At 39.1% G+C, this 24,298-nt stretch overlaps 1 protein-coding gene across 3 annotated transcripts; it reads right to left on the reverse strand.

Moving 5' to 3' along the window:
- Nucleotides 1-6,077: 6,077 nt before the first annotated feature.
- On the reverse strand, nt 6,078-22,623 carry LOC103719722 (serine/arginine-rich splicing factor SR30-like). Of its 3 annotated transcripts, XM_008809096.3 has the most exons (15): nt 22,477-22,623; nt 21,727-21,818; nt 18,674-18,739; nt 18,376-18,450; nt 18,193-18,289; nt 18,046-18,092; nt 17,900-17,957; nt 12,417-12,466; nt 12,248-12,304; nt 12,046-12,161; nt 11,864-11,968; nt 6,826-6,859; nt 6,668-6,748; nt 6,501-6,572; nt 6,078-6,398 (listed from the first exon to the last, which is right to left on the reverse strand). In XM_008809096.3, the coding sequence occupies exons 2-14, from the start codon at nt 21,811-21,813 to the stop codon at nt 6,531-6,533; spliced, it is 915 nt and encodes a 304-aa protein (XP_008807318.1). In that variant the 5' UTR covers nt 21,814-21,818; nt 22,477-22,623; the 3' UTR covers nt 6,078-6,398; nt 6,501-6,530. The 3 variants fall into 3 exon arrangements, 1 of the variants encoding a protein (XP_008807318.1); XR_005507931.1 differs by having other exon boundaries at nt 6,078-6,572; nt 6,826-7,527; XR_005507932.1 differs by lacking the exons at nt 6,078-6,398; nt 6,501-6,572 and adding an exon at nt 7,196-7,527 and having other exon boundaries at nt 6,662-6,748.
- Nucleotides 22,624-24,298: the final 1,675 nt, after the last annotated feature.

A 24,298-nucleotide genomic window follows, 5' to 3' on the forward strand; every position in this document is an offset into this window, starting at 1 on the left:
CGAGGCTTTGCAAAGAGAGTGGGAGGATCGGGTAGTGGTGGTCTACAACTTAGGATGCCGAGTGCCGGAGAAGTGGGTGGCCTGGGATGTTGCCCTCTTGGGGAAGACGAAGGCCGAGGTGGAAGCAATTTTCCTCGCCAACGGCTTCCTTGTCCTCTGCTTTAAATCGACGGCTGACCGAGACGAGTTTTGACCGGCGGGACATGGGTGGTGGCGGGCCAATTGCCGGTCATGGAGTCGTGTGCTCCTAATTCCATGCCGGGACTGGACGCCATGAAAAGACGGTGGTCTAGATCCACTTGTCTCAGCTCCCAGTGCAGTATTGGTCTAGCAAGACGATCCTTCGAATCGCAACGGTGGTGGATCAACCGCTCATCATTGACAGGATCACGGACCAGCAGAAAGTCATGAGATTTGCCATGGTGAAGGTGGCCATCGATCCACCGTGCCGTTGCTTCCCGGCATCCAAATTAGAGGGAAGGCGAGAATGCTCTGGTAGCCCTTCGTCTACGAAAACATGCCTGATTTCTGCTACGGCTGCGGGTGGATAGGGCATGCGGAGGCGTCCTGCAGGCTTCCGACGCCAGCGTTGGAGGGGTTGGAGCAGATACCTATGGTGGTGGAGATCGGCAATGACCTATGGAAGCCGGACTCCAGCTCAGGCGAGGAGACCCGACGACTGATCTTCGGCCCGTGGTTAGCATCCATGCGGATCCGACCGCCACGAGCTACGAAGGGTCCGCCGCAACCGAGAAAGACGACTTAGTTTATGCCTGAGTCGTCTTCTTCGAGGCTACAGTCTCCGCCCATCCGCCTGAGCTCCCTTAGCTCGTCGCCGAACTCGGACGATTGGCAGAAATCGATGAAGGTGGCTCGGCGTCGTTCCCCGCCCAAGGACCAGCCGACAGGTGAGGGTGGTGACTTAGGCTTCGATTTCGGATCGACACTAGGTGGTGGCCGAGTCGGGTCAGGCTTTGATCCATTGTTGGACCTGGGAGGCTTGGCAAGCGATGCAGATGGCAATGGTCGGTTGGGGTGCGGCCGGCCCAGAGGTCCACATGTCGAAAGTGGGCCAAGGTCCGTCTAACAAACGACCCAAAGCTCGACGTCCGATTCCATCGGGTGGAGGAGAGCACGATCAGATGAGTTATGGTTGACTTGTTCAGGTCTTGGTTGACAGAGGACAATGACTCAAATGTGACTGCCTATCTTCTGCAGTCGGATTTCGAAGTTGGGGCAGCAGAGAATGCAGCCTTAATTAGAGCTATGTCAGAGTTGAAGATGTGAAAGGCTGTTTGGGCTCGGGCGGAGGACAAAACCTTAGGGTCGGACGGTTTTCCCCTCTTCTTTTTGAGGAGGTACTGGTGCATTATTGAGAGGGTAGTGGTGGAGGCAGTTTAGTTGTTTTTCAATTGGCGTTAATGGCTGGCGACTGGAATGACAACCTTCGTCACCCTAATCCCGAAGCGCCTAGATGAGGCGGAGCCCAGCCACTATAAGCCCATCAGTCTTTGCACTACCCTTTACAAGGTGGTGATCAAGATTCTAGTGGACAGAATGAAGCCCTTGCTATACGGTCTCATCTATCAGGAGCAAAGGCTTAAGGCTTTTGTGAGAGGGCAGAGCATCACCGACAATGTCCTGATTGCCCAGAAAATGATATGGGACCTACAGCGGGCCCCAAGGCAGCAGTGTTATATGGCGGTCAAGCTAGATATGAAGAGGGCCTACGATAGAGTCTGCTGATGCTTTCTTGATGAGAGCACAAAAGTGCGATCTAACTACCAATTAACTTAGCCTAATACTAGCAAAATAATGATAAATAATAGGTGTTAACATTTGCATGATTAAATATTTTATCCTTAGCATTTATTATAATTTTTATCATTATTTTATATAAATTCATCTAAAAAGAATGCAATCTTTCCGGCTGCAGAATAGAGTCCATGACTCTTCTTCCGCTTCCCAGCCTGCCAGTCACCCAGCTCCATAGGTGTCCGGATCAGCTTCTCTTCCGCATCCAACCCAGCTTCTTCACAGCCATCACTGCATCCCAGTCGTCTACGAATCGGCCGCCACCAACATCTCGCAGCCGTGTCCGCCTATTCCCCTGTTTCTTCCCAAAACAGAGCATCTGAGTTGCAACGCCCCCCCACATCCGCGGATCAGATCGAGCGCCTTCCGCGTGTGGATTAGCTTTCGATCTTTTCTCCCATTGATTTAGCAGCCGGCAGTTTCCTCCGAGAGTCCTCCCAACGTCCTCCAGAGTCCGTTGCATTTCAGCTTCAACTACCATCTTCCGGCAATCCAGCAGTTCGGGTCCACATTCCGCATCCAAGCATCCATTGGCGATCGAGAGAGTCCAAGTTCACCGTGTGCATCCTCCGCTTAATCTTCCCAGCGTCCACGTCATCCTGTGATTTGTTAGGAAATTTGTTAGATAAAGTTGGAGGGGATAGAGTCGAGAAACAACCAGGGCTGTCGAGTCGAATGGAAATAGGGTGCCGAACAGCCTATTGCTCTCATTCGAGAGGAGCTCTCTTTTTTGGTAATTTCTTCCACCGGGAAAAAAAAAAAATAAAGTGAGAAAGAGAGAGGAAGATGATCGGCTAAAGTCCTAGGTGATGCATGAAGGAAGATCCTTTTCATGATGTAAATTCTACTCCTTTGCTTTATACGATTTATCTTTTTGATTATGCCATGATTCTTATATGTTGAAAATTCTTTTATGATTTATGCTTATTGATACATGTCTTCCTCGATTATTTGATTCATCGTTGACGTTATAAGGTACGTTGAATACTTAGAAAGAGAATTCGTGTTATCAAGAACATACTCCATAATTAAATTTTATCTGCTTATAATTTAAAAAAAATAAAAAAATCATAGAATTTATCACATGAATTTGATATTATCAAAAGAGATTCTAGATCCCTACACCATCTTAATCTATCCAAACTTCAATTCTCTATTTACTGATTTATTTTATGTTTGCAAAAACATCATCTTAATCCACAAATTTATTGAATTAATTAACCTAAATTATACTAAATAATCTCATATATATTTCGTTCCACGTAGGGCTGTTAATGAGCCGAGCTGCTCGGGCTCGGCTCGGGCTCGGCTCGTTAGTCAAACGAGCCCGAGCCCGAGCCCAATATCAGGCTCGTTTACATCCGAGCCCGAGCCCGAGCTCGAGCCCGAGCAGCTCACGAGCCCAAACAAGCTTGGACCATTCGCTAAACAAGGAAACAGCTCCCATTCTCTCATGACCCACGGCCCACGGGCCCACCCAGCCAGCCCCCCTTTCGAGTGTGACTCCCGAAGTCCCGAGTCCCGACTCCCAATCCCATGGCCAAATCCCATTTTCCCCAGCCCCCAGGCCCCCCACCGTCGAAAAGAGTGCTCATGCCCTAATCTCCCTCAGACCTCAGTCCCTCTCGAGTCTCGGCCTCTCCCACTCCCAGGCTCCCAGCCCTCCCCGACTTGCTACGGCTGCCCTAGTTCCTGGATCCGGCGTCCGGCGATCCCCTTCCGGCCTTCCCCGACTTCCTGAAGCCCCAGCTCCGCCGCGCTCCGCCTTCCTTTGCCCGCACGCCGCGCCGCCGGCCGTGAATCCCGACTCCACAGACAGCAGTCACAGGCTCACAGACCCCCGACCGGCAACCGGCCGACCCCGACTTGCTGGTGAGTTTCCTCTTCTTTCCTCACGGTCCGTCCATCATCTCTTTGCTCGGTTGCTCCTCAGTTCTCAGTCCGCGGCCGAGCCTCCGGCGCCCGCAGCGCCTGCGGTCGACCCGCGGCCGAGCCTCCGGCGCCCGCAGCGCCTGCGGTCGACCCGCGGCCGACGTCCGTGCCGGTGGTGCTCGCGGCCGCCCCCTTCTTTCTTCTCTTCTTTCTTTTTTTCTTTATTTCCTTCGTTCTCTCCTCCCGTCCTCCGACGAATGATAGGGATGGGGATGGGGCGCCGGCCGCCGGGGCAGGCTCGGGCTCGGGCAAACGAGCCTCACGAGCTCGAGCCCGAGCCGGAGCTGTGCCAGGCGAGCCCGAGCCCGAGCCCAGCACAGGGCTCGGTACCGAGCCCGAGCCCGAGCCCGAGCCCAGACTTTTATAGAACGAGCCGAGCCGAGCCTGCTGTGGCTCGGGCTCGGCTCGGCTCGTTGACAGCCCTAGTTCCACGAGGATTCGACCTCGGACTCCCGAGAATTTACTACTTGTACGATTCTCCTATACTTGGGAGATTAGTTTCGCGAAAGCATTTTTGCGAACGCGTCATTCCTCACGCGTGCATTAGAGAGCTTTGGTTTCCATGAGACCTAAATTGCCTGAGTTCTAGGCTGTATGGAGGAGCCGTCCTCCATCCAGGTCAATAGGACATTGCCACCTTTCTTTCGTTCCACTATCGGGCTTTACCAGGGTTGTCCTTTGTCTCCTTATTTATTCATTATCTATGCTGATGTGCTTTCTCGCGCCCTGCGAACTGCTTGTCGGGAGCAGGAGTTGGACGCTTATGTTCCAACCCCCAATGCCCAACCGATCTCTCACCTCCTTTTTACAAACGACTGCCTCCTCCTGGTCAGGACGAGAACGATGGATGCATTGGCCCTCAGAGAGGTATTGGAGGACTACTATGAGGCATCAAGATATAGAGTGAATATTCACAAGTCTACTATTGTGTTAGTCCGAAGATGGAGTTGTGGGTGAGGCAGAAGATCAGAGGGTTTCTTGGCATAAAGAAGCACGATGGACCTTGGAGCTACTTGGGCGCCCCCAACACAGGGAGAAGGCTGCGGGTGACAAAATGCTTCAGCTTGTTACAGCATATCCAAAAGCGGTCGGAGGGTTAGAGGGGCGGCCTCGTTATCCATGATAAGCAAATTGACACCGATCAGGTCAGTCCTGAACTCCATGTCTGCATACCTCATATCCAACACTAAAGTTCCAAAGACTATGCTGATAAGAATTGAGCGGCTTCTTCGAAATTTTCTCTGGGGATCCTATAGTGGCAGTCACGATATGCATCTGCTAGCTTAGAAAACAACCTGTCAACTAACCTGCGAGAAAAGTCTAAAGGTAGAGAGTCTTCTAATGAGGTAAGAGATGTGATTGCTCGACATGCGGTAAAATTTGTTCGAGCTACAGTATTTTTAGAGTCAGGCGATGACAACCCAATACGGCCTGGCACAAATTGATGGGGCATTTCAGAGTAGCCAGAGATATTCTTATCTTTGACAAGAGATCTGCATATATGTGCCCACTGCCTTCGCTAACTCCAAGTGACTGATCGGTAATGAACGAAATATAGATGTGGTGAAAAACCCTTAGGTGGACTCACTCTCGATGAGCCTCATATCGACTATGAACAATGACAAAGCCATGAACGGCCTTTGGGTTTACGATCTTCTCTTCCCGAAGGGAGAAAGGTTAGATACCAACCGAATCAGTCAGCTGTTTGAGGGAGCATCTTGTAGAGGGTTTTGGATTCTACTCAAACCACAAATCTTCTAGTAAAGGTAGAATCTTGAAGTTCATGCCAAAATCTCCTGATATTCTCTCTCTCTCCATCCATGGGGATTGGAGAACCTAAAAAATCTGGATTGGCTTCGAGATTTTAGGCAAAGCTTACGGCAGACCAATGCCATCGCGCCTCAGGAAGTTGCCGGCCATCCATACGCCAAAGGCAGTCTGAGGTTCCGCGCCCCTCGGAGTCTCGCGCAATTTGTAAAGGAAGTCAAATTTCCTTTTGCTGAATTCAAACCTCATTTACACAAACTTCAGGATTATACACGTGGATTCTAAGTTGCAAGCATGTCAAACAATATGCATTAGTTACCCACCTTACTAATTAATAAAAGGCAGCTTCAAGAGTAAACTTACTGCAATGTATAAGGATGATAAGATCCTACCAACTACAGCATCAATACCCGGAATATCAACCGGTAAACAGAAAAGATGCATTTTTAGCACACAAACAGCATCATGTCCTGCAATTCAACTCTACAAATAGTTTACAACATTTAAGATCATTTCTAAAAGCAATAACCAAATGTCTTTTGAGTATTTCAGAGTATCAACCGGTAAACAGAAAAGATGTATTTTTGGCGCACAAACAGCATCATGTCCTGCAATCAACTCTACAAATAGTTTACAACATTTAAGATCATTTCTAACAGCAATAACCAAATGTCTTGAGTATTTTGAGTATCAACCGATAAACAGATAAACAGAAAATATGCATTTTTAGCACACAAACAGCATCATGTCCTGCAATCAACTCCACAAATAGTTCACAACATTTAAGATCATTTCTAACAGCAGTAACCAAATGTCTTGAGTATTTTGAGTATCAACCGGTAAACAGAAAAGAAGCATTTTTAGCACACAAACAGCATCATGTCCTGCAATCAACTCCACAAATAATTTACAACATTTAAGATCATTTCTAACAGCAATAACCAAATGTCTTATGAGTATTTCGAGTATTCTGTAAATTTTTGCACCTATTCAGCTCAGGCAGTTACTTTTCCTCCTTAAAGGTCTCGAGAATCAACAGACCAGCTACGATCAGACATCTGCTCCCCGAAAAAAACAAAACAAAACAAAACAAATCAAGATCACAATGTTGTATATGACCAAGGAACAAATGAGCAGGTGAGTAGGCTCATACAGCAGGAGATATAGAACGCGATAAGCTCCAGCTCGGGCTCTGCCTCCTTGGCCTTTTGCTCACTCGTTTGTCCCGCGGGGGCTGCACATTACATTCCAGTGGATCAACAAGGAGGAAGAGGAGGAAACAATGGAATGCTAATGTAGGATAAAACTTACTGAAGCAATTGGTGATCTGGATCTTGATTGTGATCTGCAAAAGTTTCAGAAACAACTGAATTCAAAATCCACAATATCCATTAAGTTGCTTTTTCAACTTGATCCAAAAGCCTCAACACCTCTTCCACGTCACAGTACCATATTCACAGAAGAGATACTCAAATAACTTTAGCAGCACAGGAAAATAGACCATTCTCTTCATTCTTCAAATCATTGTAAATGGAGAAACTACACTGGATGGATGTCGAAGACAGCAGCCGTAATCAAGGAAGACTATAACTGCCAGCTACCAGACAGCAAAAACCTATGGAGAAAATAAAAGAATCTACTATAACATACAAGAAGTGAAGAAATACTTTTCTATCCGTACCACCAAAATCCATATCCAGGCTCCTGAGCGCAACTCCTACAAGTGAGGTGAACTTGGAGAAGAAATGATGAATCTTTCTACCACTGTTTGGCAAGTCCCATTTCCACTTAGTTCTGAGTAATCCAGCTCTAAATTGCAACCCATCCATTCAGTCCCACTCAACTCCAATGGGTACTAGCCAAATGCCATATAACATGTGGTATTTAAAAAAGTCAGGTTTCCAAGACTTTTCTCAATTTATAGAACAGCATACATCACCAAAAGACTAGGCACTTGCAGTATCCCATCAAGTCCCTACTATGCAATCCCCAGATCGCCGCATAAGCCCGTATCTAGAAAACAAACAAGGGAGCTTTCAAAAACGGTATTAGGAAGCTTGGAATGTTCTTTATCATGGATAGACACTCTAACCCCCCCCCCCCCCCCGGGGGGGGGGGGGGGGTGTGTGCAAACTCAACCAGAAACATATAGTTAAGAATGCAGAGTGAAAACACAGAGAGAACAGAGGACATGCATAAGTCTGAAAGCAAGAAATCTAGAAAAAATGAGACGCAAACAATTCATGAGTGCAAAGCTAGAATCTTGCCTAAGATAGTTGAGAGAATTATATTTTCCTGTAAAATTGGAAGCATGGGGGCGCATAACAGTCACATGATACTCATAAATAACCATCAAGAGTTACATTCCACCAAAAAAATATTGAAATAGTTGACCCTGTACACCAAAGTATCAATGACAATTCATGCATAATTTCAATGCAAAATGTTACGGCATTATACATTTGAAGAAAATGAGGAAAGAAGGCAAGAAAAGTGTAGAAAATCAGGGATCGAACTACCAAAACCCTTTCATATTTATTGATAAATGAGACACAAATAGTGGCTACATGTGGGTTATGCAAAAATCATCCATATCCTTAATAGCACTGCTCAATGAAGCAAACCAAAATTTTCATGCATCATTTGAGTAACATAGAGCCAAGGTGGTCGAAAGCAAAAGGTGCCAATAAGACTAGAGAAAACTTATATCACCCAAGGTATTGGGCAACAAAAAGGCACTTGCCTCATAAAAGCAAGGCACTAATTCAAAAAAGTTCAAAAAATGTATTAGAAATAAATATTATATGTATCTGAAAATAATTCAAGCATCAAGTTTCAATATCAAAAATTAAACTGTCTTGTACATTAGATATCGTGTTTCGCATCTTTTAAAAATCACATCTAAATGTCACTTCCTATATCATCTTTTCAAATAATTAAAGTTGGCAAAAATAAACCACTAGACAGCCTTTAATAACTTCAAAATTCAAATATGATAGCAAATACCACTTTCCCAAACATGGTTGATGTTTCTAAAACATATACCAAAAAGTAAATAACTGAATTTCTTAAGACATTGGAGAGGCGCTTGCCAAACTCCTCACTTTGTCTGGGGGGGGCTTGCTAGGCATCATCTTGGCAAACTCACCTCACCTCGCCTGGGGACTATTGAGGTGCTCAGGGGCTTCCTCGCCACAGAGCAAGCCCCTGAGCACTTCAATATTGCACATAATCAAGCACATAAACAAGCACACAGAGCGGCCTTTACGACATTGGACAGAGACATGACAAGAAGTGTGGACTTTTGACGTATAACAATCCAAATTCACAAGTATATCATCATTCATTTGTCTTGATATCTCAATATGATTACCAGCTGATGTGCCAAAGCGAACAACTGCTAAACTACTACTTGGACCAACATCAAAAAGAAAATCCCAAAAACTAGGCAATATGTCATTTTTCGACTAGCTATCCTTGCAAATAAGATACATGAAATTCGGAGGTTATTTCCACCATCTGTTGTCTGATGTATCAAGTAGAGAGTGGGTGGCATCATGTAGAGTGCGCAGCTCTACATGCATGAAAGCCTCAAGAGGTAAATGTCTCAAGTCATTTTGAATCAACAACACGATCATCGTCCAAGTGCAGAAAAGCAAGCCCCTAGAGCAGTATCCAGCCAAATTAACGAGTTCAGTCACATTATGAAGTGTGGAACTGATAATTTGGGTCAGATCCCACTAATATTGCCCAAGATTATAAGGTCTAGCCTGCATCAATGTTGACATAAACTAACAGTAGCCAGTCAGTCTTACTCATTTTCCCTGATTGTCCTTCTCAATTCCTCTTTCTAGGGCTAGAAAGAAACCTCCTTTTCCCTCTCCAAAGGCACAACGTATTGGAAGGTAGAAGGAAGCTACCAGCAAAAGGGATGCAAAAGCAGCAAGCAATAGCAGCAGTAGCATGGCCAAAGGTGTGGGCAAAGTTGGTAGAGAGCTACGGTGGCTGCAGAAGGACATCTCTCTCCATATTCAGAGGCTGAACAGTGCCAACCAACTTGAACTCCGGATTAATCCAAAGGCGCTCAAGCAGGCCTTTCGCCAGCTTGACTTGATTAGTGTCAACTTGGTTCATCTAAGGTTTACAACACTATTCGTAGGGTATTTTTTTCTAACCATCCACATGCTCCCCTCTTAAATAAGAATAGGCATCCTGATGTATATAACATCTATACAACCCCATATATAAATAATTGCATTAGAAAAATACCAACAATTAATCTTGCTAGTTGTTCGCTTACTCTACCAACCCCAACCACAACAATCCCTCGAAATACATTCGATCAGGTTCAGCCAAACCAGGCCTCAACAAACAGGGAAGATAGGATGCCAAAGCCACCTCCAAACAGGCTGCATCTAAAGAACAAAATGAAGAACATCCTTCAAAAATGTGGAACGTTTATCATATGCTCTCATCAGTCAAATTGAGTTGCCCATCTCCATGTATTCTAGCATCAAAATCAACAACACCTTTCACATCACATTTTTGACTATCCCACATCATGATCCCATGTCTTCATCTGTGTCTTGTGCATCAATTTATCTTCTTCCCCCTCCAAACAAAGGCATTGATAGCACTTGGAACAGTAATTTGGTCTCATCTTCTTCCCCCTCCATAACCAGAGTTGCAAAATGAATGTTTCAAAATATTGTTTGGTCAAGAAAAGGTAATAATAGGCTAAGCAAGTAGCATTTCCCGAACTAATAATAGAAACAGAAGCCAAGTGGTAATACAATAACCCTATAAACTCTCCTTGCAAGAGATAGCTTGATAGTTGTCCGTCTTGGGTTGATGTGGACAAATCATAAGTACATTTCAAGGGGTTCTTATTATTCCCCTTTACAGCATACTAAAATAAATAAATAACCTACCACTCCATTTTATATTGTAAGATATCAGCATTATGAATTGCTGAAAAAAAATGACACCAACATTGTTCCTCAAAACTTAACTGAGTGAACTGTAGCTTTGTACTTATCTTGGCAAACCATTGAAGAGGAGATTCAAAAATTCTACAAAGTTAGAACTATCCAAAATTTATTTAATGAATCCTTTCCAAGCATAATATAGAATTTATTATCAACTTGAGGTTCATTCAAAATACTTCAGAGTTACACACAATACAACAGGGCTATCAACTATCTTATGCCATCTCATCTTCTCTCAGCCCATAAAAAAACAACCTCCAAAGGATCCTCACATCTCACTGAAAATGTCGCATTCAATAGAAAAGACAGTCATCTCACTAAACTTATTTAAACAAGAAAAAGGAAAATCTAGCTTTGTTAGGTTCTAGCCAGTGACTAAGCTCCTTCTTAGCAAGGTTTGGAAAAATAAAATGGAAGGACTACTGTAATATTATGTTCTGCTGCGAAGATTTCATAAGACATAAATTATATGGAAGTGTCAAAGGTTCAAAATTGGGGCAACCATTTGATATTGTAAGAACATAACACTCGATCAAGCTTTGACAAGTGCTTATCCATTACCTTTATGCAGGTTCTGTTCTGAAGAAAGTTATCATCCTTACCCAAAGGAATGAAGCATGTAACTCCTATACAGTTAACACAAAACCTAATATCTAAGTCGAATGTAAGTTCTAGGGAAGAAGTAATGTAGAACTCCTCATCCTTCACAAATCACACGTGCAGGACGTGAATCAGAATCAAGGTAATAACTTAAGGTTCTCCATCTGCACAATAAATACTTTTAAAGTTATCCTATGATTGGCTAACTAACTAGCTTAAAGCATTGCAAACTTGATCAACGCATAACAATAACCATTGAGGACTCCTCCAACCATTTGGGCTCAGCATTATGAACCCTTACTTGCCATAAATATTCCTTCTAAGAGCCACCTTCAATGTTCTTGCACCAAGCTTTCATCCCAACAAATATTTTAATTGTTCTCCCGAAATGCACTCTGAACAATGCTTAGAAACAAGATAACAGAGACATGAGAATAGCAGTACACCAACATTTTGGACCATAACTTCTGATAACTCACTGTTTATCATTAAGGAAAGAATGAAATAACATTTAAGACGAAAAAAAAAGATAAACTATAAGGTCTGAAAACTCATTGTTTGTAATCAAGAAAAGCCAAAAATAGCAAGCAGGACAAAATAGATAAATTTGCATATCAACAAGGTAAAATAACAAGCACAGAGAAAGGGATGGCCAATCCAGAATTTAGAGATTCCGTGCTTCAATAACCAATTTTTTAAAATGTCTCAAACCCACATCCACAGAGGCATGAATAGACAGTACGGACTAAACAAAGGCATACCCTGACAGAGAGCGCCCCCTCGATCCTGAATCAGAGCAAGATGAAACAGATCTTGATTGAGATCTAGAAAACGAGCGATATGCTGGCCTTCCTCTCGAAGTCTTGCTGCACAATAAATTCACTCAAACTTAAGGATTATCCATTTACACAAAGTATCTATGACAAGAAAATCTGCACCATACCTTCGGCTGTGGCTCCAGCTTTGGCTATAATTGCGACTCCAGCTAGGGCTTCTGCTTCTGGAGTAGGAACGGCTGCGGCTCCTAGATAGGCTTCGCCTCCGATCATATTCCCTGACCTATATCACCAGAACAGTATTGCATGAGAAAAGGCCATCTGATGAGAAGGAAAAAGGGCTACAAAGGGTATGTGCGTGTGTGATACCCTTATATATGCCCGAGAAAATGCATTCCGGAATTCAGAGTCATCAAGTTTCCTGATCTGCATGGAGGTTAAAGACAAACAAAATTTTAGATGTTCAGGTTCTTATGTTACCTAACAAACAATATAAATTTAAATGAAATTTTCAAGATATAACTGATTAGAAACATACTGCATATTTCATGTCATCATAGTTTGTATAGTCTACAATGCCTGTAGTGCCTGCAAACACACATTGGAGCAATTACTATATATTCATTTCAATACAATTATTAGTTCCGAAGGTAAAGACCTCAGGCATTTCCCTTACAGCAGGTAAAATAAGAGAGGAGAAAGGAAAGGGGAAAGGGATAGTAAGGATTCTTCGGTCATTTGGTCTATAGCAGCATATCAATTTGATGTACAATTAAGGAATCAATAAATTTAAATTTGAATCCAGACAGATTAGCATAAGACAAGCACATTTATATCCACAGAACTCAAATCATAGCAAAGTTTGCAAGCGTAGTTAAAACTCAAATTTTAATTTTGCAACTCAAAATTTGAATTTTCATTATTCAAGAACATAAAGAATCCTTAATTAATTACCAAACAGAATCCACATCTTGATGAGGCTATGGCTTACTCTGTGCCACATAGTACACTAATACATATTGAAGCACAAAAAAGGGCCATTGCACATTTATGATTCCGATAATCTAAGGTCCTGCAATGTAGGGGTGTGTAAAAAACCAGCCGAACCACGAACCCAACCCGAACTGGTCTCTTCGGTTTAGTTTACATCATTTTTTTTTAAATTCAGTTTGGTTTCAGTTTTAAAGTCTTGAACCTACAAAATTCAGTTCAGTTTCAGTTTGAGTTTTTAGAAAACCAATTCCAACCGATCTGACTCGACCCGACCCATATGTGTCTATATATATATATATATATATATATATATATATATATATATATATATATATATATAATTTTATTTTTTAGAATTTTTATTTTTAGACTAAGCCTAGCCCATTTAGTCCAGTCCGTTGCATAACCACCCTATATAAAAAAATTTTATGTTTAGACTTAGCCCAGCCCAGTGAATATCAACCCAATAAACTGAACAGAACCAAATTTTTTGGGTCAATTTCAAATGGTTGGCTCGGGTTCGATTTCAGTTTTAGGAAAACGGTTTAAATCGGTTAGTTTCGGGTTTAGCTCCAAACCGACCCGACCTAACTCGTGCACATCCCTACTACGAGGGGCAAACCAAGAACAAACCTAATCTTTGACATTTTTCTTGCACAATATTGTTGCCTTGGGATTAGAACCCATGCAATTGTGCTTGTAAGCCCAAGCCATTTACCATTGCAACAAGCAATGATCATATTTCAGCGAAGCAATAAAAAAAATATATAAATAAGTCACTTAATAGTAAAAGATGGAAAACAATGCATAACACTAATTGTTGAATAGAAATAAAGGAAATCTCAAAAACTAGAAGTGTCAATAATTTCTTTCTATTTGGACACAAAAATAAGCTTAGATTCTTTCCTTCTCTCTCTTGCAAGTCATGGTTCAATAATAGATGTATTAAGGGAATTCTTTAAGATTTGTACTGAAGGATATATAAAATAACCAAGGTTTGAAAATCAGTTTTGGCTTCAGCTGGCCAAATGAATTCAAATTTTTGCAGTTCCAATGGTTGCAGATTTAGTTTTGATAATCTTCATTTGCAACTACATAACAGTAAATTATCCTCAACTGAATTTTAAAATATGGAAAATAAACCAAGTCCAGAAGAAATTACATGACCTTTTGAAGGAAATTCACATTCTTCCGAACCTTTAGATGTATTGCTTCACTAGTTTCATATTATGACAGTTAGAATTTTAAATATACACACACACACACAAACATATATATGTGATGTTAAATATATAATATATCATTTTATTGCTTAATGACAATTTAACAAAAGACAATAAAAATGCCCCGATGTTCAAGTCTTAAAATAGGTAAGCCTACACCAGAAACTTTGTTCTCCTTTATTTTTTGTGAGGAAGGTATTGCTGCAAAGAGAACAAAACAAAATGAATGATAAAATGAGAAAAAAGGCTAGCATAGGTAGCTAAGAAATATATTGAGTGAGCCCCACATCTTAGTTTTCATTGAAATTAGCCTCAAACTCATTGGGTCAAAAACAAATCATTTAGGCTGTGTATGGATGCCAAATGGCGAATCACCCCGTAGTAGATTTAACCATGTTTATTCACCCACTAACTAGCAAATAAAGTTATTCACTGTTTGGTTGATGCCCCTATTGTTTATAGGATAAAGTTACCCTGGTTAAGTACCCTTTTGAGCCTTTGACTACCACTTTTTGAGTATTGTTGGGTGTTGTTGGCTGGTTAAACAGATAATTTCCTATTTACCCAAAAAAATAGATAACTTCCTAGTACCCACCACTTGACCAACATCTAGACATAGCCTTAGGTTTCAGTTTCCAAATTTAACGTGAAACTTCAAAGCACATATAGTCTGAATGCAACATTCAGTTATGAATGCAACATCCACTTTGACTAGTACATAAAATCAGACTTCTTTCAATTATGAATACAGCATTCAGTTTTTTGACTTCTTTCATTCACATATCAAATATCTCTATGGGGTAGTCTCCTCTTAAGAGGAGAGCGTATCTAATCCTCTGAGGTCCAATATCAGTAATCAAGCACACAAATCAAAAGTCTGCACCGTTGAGCATGATCTATATGACTAAAATGCCTAGAAACAAAAAATCATGTGTTTTGCGGTCCCTAACCTACATATTAAGCAGACATAAAATTGATGGTTTTCATTGTCATAGCATGCTGAAAAACAAGATACAGCATTTATATTGAGAATCCACCTTATTCATATGCTAAAACATGTATATATTAAAAAATATTAGAGTTTGATGTTTCGATCATAGCAACACATCGTCTAATATCATTTTAACCATACATTTTTGCACCCACTTGATGCATAGGTTAGAGTCTGTCAGAACACGTGATTTTTGGTTTCTAGGCATTTCTAGGAGTATAGATAATGATCAATGGAGTGGATCTTCAATTTAAATTCTTGATTATTGATTTTCAACCTGAAAGGTGTACACACCCTCTCCTCTTCGGAGAAGCCTAATCCATCCCTATAAATGAACATATATGGATACATGAATAACATATAGTTAGATAGATAGATTGATAGATAGATAGAGAGAGAGAGAGAGAGATACCACAGATATATGTATATATATATGTATACGTAGATACACATGCTATGTATATACACATAATATAAATATTATATTATAACACATAAATGTATATATATACATAAATGTCCCATATATCTATATATAAATATATTTTATATGTAACATATATTTATATATGTGCAGATCATATATATGTAAAAGACAGTGTCAACTGGGCAAGTTAGTGAAATATAGACACACTAGATGCACACACACTATGTATATATACACAAAATATAAATATTTATATTATAATGCATAAATGTATATAACATGTCTATATATAAATATATATAGATATAACATATATTTATATATGCATGTAACATATATATGTAAAAGATGGTGCCAAATGGACAGGTTAGTGAAATATCTTGTGTTGATACAAGAAACCTGCTTCAAGTTCCAACCAAATATGGGGATTTTGCGCCTCCTCTCAAGAAAAAGCATAATTGTTCGCTTTTATAGAATATTTAAATTATTTATTAGGATGTCTCTCATCATCCTCAACCAAAAAAAAAATTATAGTTCTCCACTACGCCATATTCAGGTTTTTAAGTGCCAAAGTACCCAGTAAATTGCACACAATGCCAACCTAGTATAGTATGTGGGACTTAGTATTCCCCCACTCCAACAGATGGAATAGGTGTTTGTGTCGACTCCAACAGCTTACCATGTATTGGTACAAGGATTACTGTACTGCACCGACCAGTATTGATAAAGTACCCATCTACGACTGAGAAAAACATTGACCTCATCCAGATTCAGGTGGCTAAGGCGCACAGCATAAAGTCTTACTGTAAGCAAATAGGCTTCTAAGACAAGTCTGAAGTCTAGTCATGACTGGTAGACAATGCCAACACCAATCAATATACTGTAAATCAGTTGATAACATACATGCAATTTATAAAATCAAACAAATATTAGTAAAGACAGCAAAAGAAAATAAATAAAATTGCATGGAATGTACACAACCTTATTGCAGTGATTACTTTGAGATACTTATGGACTAGCAAATTGAGCTCATCAAGATATCAGGCAACAATTAGTATAGCATTGGTATTTTCTGCATGCACATTATCTATATATTTATTTCTTTCCTTGTTTAAAGACCTTCCTTCATCTGTTCTCCTCTCCCTCATATCATCCCCCCCCCCCTCTTCTCTCTTCTTATTAGGATGTTAAAATGATAGAAAAACTTTACATGCTGATGTAGATGTCAATATAGCAAGCCAAAAATATATCTCATGACTCAAATGAGGCACTCAAATGATATCTCTGATTAGTTTGTATTTGCTCAAACCGACCTATATAAGTACCAACAGTTAAAAAGGCCAAATCAGCCAGATAGATCAATCATCTTCATGAAATGGGAAATATAGGATCACTAAAAGGTAGTCAGTATGATTATGGTCACTATGCAGACATACTGATAAAAACCACTGTCTGATGACATTCATTCAAGTCATCTCAACAAGCCAAAAAAAAAATGTTGACAGATGTAACATCATTAATTTGTAACATAATATTAACCAGCAAGCTAATATATGAGGTTCATTGTGTTCTAAATCCAGTAACTTCATGCAACCATCCAACAAGAAACATTGAATTCCAGAGGATTAATTTCAATGTTAAAGTTTGCATATTTAAGCTAGTAAGCTACTCGCATACATGAAAATGCCTTCCAGCTATAGACAAGGGAAAAAGTCAAGTATTGTAAGACTGCACTCATATGGCTTGATATTTTTTTCTGAAAAAGTAGCTGGCAGAAATATAAAGATGCAAAACTAGCAAGCACCAATTTGAGTAAAATTCAGAAGAAATGATAAAAAATCCATAGGAACATAAAAGTTCATTTGAGTTTTATCAGTTACTCTCATGTTAATTAATTTCATACCTTAAAAACTAATCAAATGATTATCAAGACTGCAAAGTGAATTTTTCTGGATTTTATTAAATATTCCAGGTTGTAAACAAGAATCCAAGAATGCTACAGGGCAAGTCCTTAAAAAATATCACACATTTCACCAACTTCCTTTAGAAACAAAATATCGAAAAATATAATATTATGATCACAATGTGAGCTGACTGTCCTGCCTGGAAATTAGACCACATTCCCTAGATCATAAGTCATCCCACTCTGGTGTCAGCTATCATATATCAAGAAGAAAGGAAGCCAATAATTTTATAGTATATCTATATTTAGTGAAAGATGACTGCATGCATGTATCAGTATTCAAATGTAAATAGCAAGCATCATATGCAGTCAGAGAACCTAATACTATGCCAATTCAGAAAACATCACCCTAACAAATGTAGCATGTAACAATTAGAATAAGAAACAGACCCAGGGCAAAAGTAAAGGAGAATCAGCAGCTTACCTCCACCATCACGAAACACTTCGGAGAAACAGACATCACCAGCACGACGCATGTGGTCCTAGTCAATGGGTAAAAACTTAAAGTAAGCATATTCAAGATGAGAGATGAAAAATAAGGTGAAATTGCACATGCCATTTGAAATCTACCTTCAGGTCTTGCCATGAGGCAGAAGAAGGTAAACCAGTAACCAGCACTGCATGGTTATATATATATTAGAAAGTTTAAAAAAATGCATGTATCATCCAAGAAATGCTAAAAAAGGAGCAAATAACACTACATATTTAACCACATACCGCAGTATGCGGACCGCCTCGAGACTCCGCCACGACTATAACTGCTGTAACGGTCCACAGAAAAAGAATAGCCTCTTCCACCGTGTGGAAATTCCACCTGCATTAAAGACGAAACAAGGTGAAGGAAATCTTAGCCACAGAAAAGTCTGTTAATAACATATCAGTATTTGCCAAATATGATACCCGTAATCTGTGACCATCAAAATTGTAACCATCACGACCACGAATAGCATGTTCAGCATCACGAGCATCTTCAAACTGCAAGAAATGAAAGTGTCATGTAGTATAAGCCTTGAAACATACTAAGTTCCCATGACAAAAACCAACTTATACATAGTAAATACATCATTCTGACAACAGCCCAATTATTTTTTGTTATCTGGATGTGCGAACAGAAAAGGCTGCAACTACACAACACAACACGCCCATATTCTTAACATTGCACATTTTAACAATGTATTTCAAAATGAGATAGCATTACCTCAATGAATGCATAACCCGGAGGCCTTGGAGGATTCTTCAGATCAATATCAACAATGGGTCCATACTGCAACAACAGAGCATATCAAATAATCAACAAATCTGAAACCATAATGAAATAACAGTTAAAAGAAATTATTCACCTATTTACTTTGGTATCCATTTCTAAATGAACATCGTTGATCGTTAGGTCAGCTTTTTAAATCCCTTCATTAATGGCAATAACAAGTCACCAACAGATTCTGCAAAGAGATTTTCAAAGCTATGTACACTTAAACCTAAGAAAATCGAAGTTCATCGAGACTCTAATCTGAGGATCTATGTTAGCACTCCTGAATAATGACATCATTTATCAGAGCAAGTAAATACTTAATACATTCCATATTTTCTAATTTATTTAATAATTAGATAAAAGGTCGGTGCAAATATATGAATATAACGTGAAAGCTTCTGAGTCTAGCTTCATGTGGCATCCAACTTTGTCTCATTTTACTTCTGGCAACATAAGAATCTCATCTTTGAGTGACGGAAGACCACACATTCCCAGCTCCCCAGCTCAAAGCTACTCACACCTTTGAGAAGTGCACTCAATGTATATGGGAAAAGAAACACAACAGCCAGTAATCCTTTTGTGGAGATGATAGAGACCCAGGCAGAATGAAGAACAGATTGGACAATGAGAAGCAAATCTGAGAACATGGCACAATGAATAAAAGGTTGTGGTAGGCTATGGTCCTGTCCATAACAGTTACTTCTTTTGGAGTCTTATCTCTTAAGTCGCTTCAACTCTTCCCAGTACTAAGACCTTCCTAGAAAAGGCTTGTCTTTAGGCACCAAATGGTTCCTTCAAAAAGGCAAGAAGGAATCGCCCATCAATCTACTCAAGCAGTCACCCTTTCAAGCATTTTCTTATTCATTAAATTGCATATTCACTACTATATGTGAGTAATTAGATTTTAACCACCAATTACTACTATATTCACATAAGAACAAAAGGTGGAAGAAATGCATGCAACTAATCTTTGATTTTAAGAATTTAACAAAAAAAAAAATAACAGCACAAACTAAGGTCTTACCCAGACAGATCATAAAATACTCGAACTTCAAGAAGTTCTAAAACTATATGATTCTGAGGACTAATAAAGTAATTGATTATGTCCTCTGTTATTTTGTTTATTTTCCCATCGAAGTGGTCAATCTGGCATGGCATAAGAAGACTCTGCATCAATGGTTGCTTTAAGCTTAACAAAGAGCAAGGAGGCTTTTAAATTTTAAAAGGACCAAAAATCAAGTTCGATGTCTTTCTCCATGCTGGTTCCTAGACACCCTCAAGAAATATTTTCATTTGGAGAATGTTGAAGCTTTGAATAAAAATTGTACCATTTTCACACTAGATGTAATTCATCCTTGTGATAGAACTTTACTCCCCAATTTTACAGCTCTACTTTTCATCCGATTATTCCATCCAAACTCTATCCATTTTTTAAGGAAAATTCACATGGGATCACATTGACTTTGAGGTGAACCAGAGGATTTAGATTAACATACTATCTCATGTCTAATAGCTCGTTGTTTTGAAATTTATTCTCAACTGAGATTTTCTCTTGCAGCAGTAGTTATATAACTAGAGATGTTTCACCAAAAATACAAGCTCTAGGTGCTTATACAACTTTCCATGCATTCAACTTTTCTCTCTCCTTTTTTCGCGGGGGGGAGGGGGGGGGGGGACTTCATCACGTAATTTTAGATGTAAAATACTCTGGATATTTTTAACTTAAATAATTATCATTCATCAAGTTATCGCACAATAAACATGTGCACATGTGTATGCATCAATAACTTATATTGTACTTTCCAAGACATCAATGAATACAATAATTTGAAACCCTGTCAAACCTTGATGATCTTACCCAAACTTTCTTTTTGACAAAATTGTAATCAACTTTAGCAGAATTGCCTTTATCACATATAACCACAGACATAATCCTTGCAGGAATTACAGTAAATTGCAAACTCGATACATAATGTGTCTGGTATAAATGTAATCATCTGAACTTGGTAATGGCATATAATAATGCACACAAATCATTACCCAATAGCTACTTTTTAAGAATGCAATTTACATCTCAAAGCTAATTATATATGGGTTTACTGGCGTGTCTCTTCACTGTCCTATAATGCATTGATAAGGGTACAAATACGGGGGGTTTGGATGCTTTGAAATACATTTTAGCAGAACAATCCAAAAGGCCATGGCAAAGTGCTGACACTTCTTGATGAAATCATGACATCACACAATCCAAGTGACCCAGAATATTATTGTGTGGTGCCTAGGTATCCAAAAGTCTTAAGTCACAAGCATCAAAGATCAAGCACTGATGCAATATCGACATGAATTTTCGTTAGTGAAGGTAGCATCAGGTTAATCTTAAAAATCTTGATCCTGTCTGAAGTGGAGGTTAAGAAGGTGATTTCAGACTAAAATAAAAATTTCAAACTTATGCTACTCATTTAGTGGCATTAATTGACATTCCTGATCTATGTTTATGAATGTATTTTCATGAGAAATCCTAAATAATATAACAGTGTGTAAAGATAACTGGTTTTCCAAGACATGGACTTTAAATTGCCTCCTTTTTTCAAAGATTCCCAGCATTCAAACAGAATGCAAGTGTATCAGATCCCAAAAACGGTTTATCACATAAATCCATGGAAAGTGAATGAGAAAAACGGCATGGATAACATAGATCATTTTCAAAAAAGATAATTTCAACTAGTCAAACCCAACAAATGAATCTCATGAAATCATTATATTTTACATAACAAATTGCCTAATTTAAAGACATTATTTATCAAATTCTCCTAATTCATCTCTAATTGCACCTTACAGGATCTATCAGATAACTCTATGGAGAGCAAGTGAGAAAAATGGCGTGAATAACATAGATCCCTCTTCAGAAAACCTAATCTCAGCCTTGCAAACCTAATTTATGGATCTCATAACGTTATCAGATTTTACAGAACAAGTAACCATGAGCAGTGAAAATCTCAGACCTTGTAAAACAGATCCTCGACCTCTCTCTCTCGAATATCTCCTGGCAGGTTTCCCACATAGACGGTTCGGCTGGCTCGTCTGCTCATATTTCCTGCAACCAGAAAAAATTAAAAGAAAATAAGAAAACAAAGATAGGAGGAAACAATACAGAAAACTCAAAGGATATCTTGACAAGAAAACCTCAGGTTATCTACTCATCTCAACATAGGATTCGTCAAGATAACAGCATGTCATCGTAGCATGCAAAACTCATACTCTAAAACCCTAGATGCTCATGAAAGAACAAATTACTCGAAAATAGAGAACATAAATGACAGAATATTAGGTTCTTTACTCGTAAAACCTGAGAAGATCTTGAGAAAGCGTTTAAATTGGAAGCATTTAAATAATAATAATAAAGACAGCAAACACAGAAGGAAAAATAACCCATCAAGAATGCCAAGACGAAAATCCTCATATCAAATCTCATCTTTACATTGTATTCGAAAAAACAAGAACCTACCAAGCATTAGTCTAAAACCCTACCCTAAAATCAGGAAAAAAAACAAAGAATAAAACGAATATTTACAGGAAAACCCCAAGAAGATAGGGAAAGAGAGTCAAAATAAGGACTGAACATCACAAAACCACGTAAAAAAATCGAAGCCTAAGGCACCCTAAAAATCGAGCGCAAAACCCAGGAAGATCAAAAAAGGAAGCCAATCTGTGCCGGAACCGGAGAAAGATTATAGAGAAAAAGGAAACGGTACCCTAGGGCTTCGGTCTGAAGTGATCGAAGGGGCTTAGGGTAAAAGCTCACGTCGGCGTCGGAGACGAAGGAGAGAGCGGAAGGCCTGCTAGGGATCGAGCGCGGAGGTCGAAGGTGAGCGAGCGTCTGGTTTACAGGAGGTGGTCTTGTGGCGGTGGACCCTTTTCCCGAGCGCGGACGCGTGGCGCCGCCTAGGGAGTTATCCTGATCGTCGATCAGCCTGGAGATGTGCATCACTTCCATTCCGACCGTTTGATTTGGACGGGAACTTATATAAAAGTATTCTCACTAAATTTGTCGCAGGTTGCCCGGAAATCTTTCTTATTCAGGCTTGGATGGTAGCGATCCTGCCAAGCATGCCCACGTATCACGTTGGTTGCCGGAAGGATTTTTCTTGACTCAAATATTTTTTCTATCTAAATATATGATTGCTAAAAAAAAAAATTTATATATTTAATTAATCATAAAAATAGTATATTTTAGAAAAACTTATATTTGATTGGTCATTTATTTTTAATATATATATAAAATATACTCTTATAAAATAAAGAAATTTTATTTTTGTGAAAATGTTAGTTTTTTATTTCTCTTCTTTGAAAACTCATTTATGTCATAAAATAGCATGCTTGATTGTTGGTTATTTGTATTGGGTAGATCGTCAATGTAATCTTGTTATGGAACACAAAATAGAATGATTGAAATGTATTAGTGGCTTATATCCTGGCTTTACGATTATGTAGTATTTAATTTTATTTCTATTTGGTGAAGATGGTTTTAGAAATGATATTAAATATAAAAGTTATTCACATAGATGTTCAACCATAAGGCAGCATGTTATCATGAGAAAACCTTATGCTTACGGGCTGCAGCAAAGAGTAAATGGAGAAAAAACATTGATAAAAGGAGGAAGATTGTTCTAATTATATAAGTTGATGCTTTTTCATGCATTCGAGGGTTTTTTTTTTTCTGAAGAGGAAGAAGGTTGTTGACGGGCTTGATCGTACGAACATATAGAAGTATTTTTTTTTCCATGATATGTTTTATTGTGAACTTGAAATTATCATCACTAAAGTATTCTACTTATTTTGTATATATAGAAAAACCTTGCTTATCAACATCTTCTGTGTCAAAATATTACATAAATGTACAAATCTCGAAAATTGAAGAGTACTAAAGCAAATAATGACACTGAACTTTATGATCCTATATTCTGATACATATCAATTATTAGACATTACGGTCTAAATATGCTCATAAATTCATTTACAAGATCAAAATAACAATTCCTCCAATTATGTTTATAGGACTGACATAAAAAACTTTGTTAACCCTTAGCAAGAAGTGTTTGCCAGCTGAAAAACAATCAAAGAATTACTAGAATTAGATCCGCATGACTCTCAAGTATAATATGAAAATTAAGTATGCTCGATCATGTATTTATACAAATTTTTTAAATTATTTTATTTCTTTTCCTTTTGGAGGATAAAATTTATATATAAAACGAATCTAAGATCGATTGACACGTTCTATGGCTGGTGGTACAGATCATGTTACAATTGCAGATCCGTGGTAAAGATTTTCGGCGACACTTATTAGTACAATTAATGTGGTAATGATCAATCTTTAGTGCCATCATAAAATCATGATTTATTTTTATTATATCATTTGATTTACTGAAAACAAATAAAGTCATTTTTATTAAATAATAGTATTTGTTATATTTTCAACGTTGGAAGATGTAAATTAAATGCAACTTGAAGATGAAACTGGCATTTACAAAATTTTTCATATTTGAAAAGTTGGCTCGGCAGTTAGTTAGTGTT

This window comes from Phoenix dactylifera, unplaced genomic scaffold, assembly GCF_009389715.1.
Source record: "Phoenix dactylifera cultivar Barhee BC4 unplaced genomic scaffold, palm_55x_up_171113_PBpolish2nd_filt_p 000311F, whole genome shotgun sequence".
NCBI classification, from domain to species: Eukaryota; Viridiplantae; Streptophyta; class Magnoliopsida; order Arecales; family Arecaceae; genus Phoenix; species Phoenix dactylifera.

Bases quoted from the DNA above. Each gene is read 5' to 3' on its own strand.
- LOC103719722 (XM_008809096.3), bottom strand. From the start codon at position 21,813: ATGAGCAGACGAGCCAGCCGAACCGTCTATGTGGGAAACCTGCCAGGA. The intron at 18,093-18,192 runs GTATGTGGTTAA...ATAACCATGCAG, and splicing joins GAGGCGGTCCGCATACTGCG to TGCTGGTTACTGGTTTACCT. The intron at 12,305-12,416 runs GTATGTTTCTAA...ACCTCCATGCAG, and splicing joins ATGATGACATGAAATATGCA to ATCAGGAAACTTGATGACTC.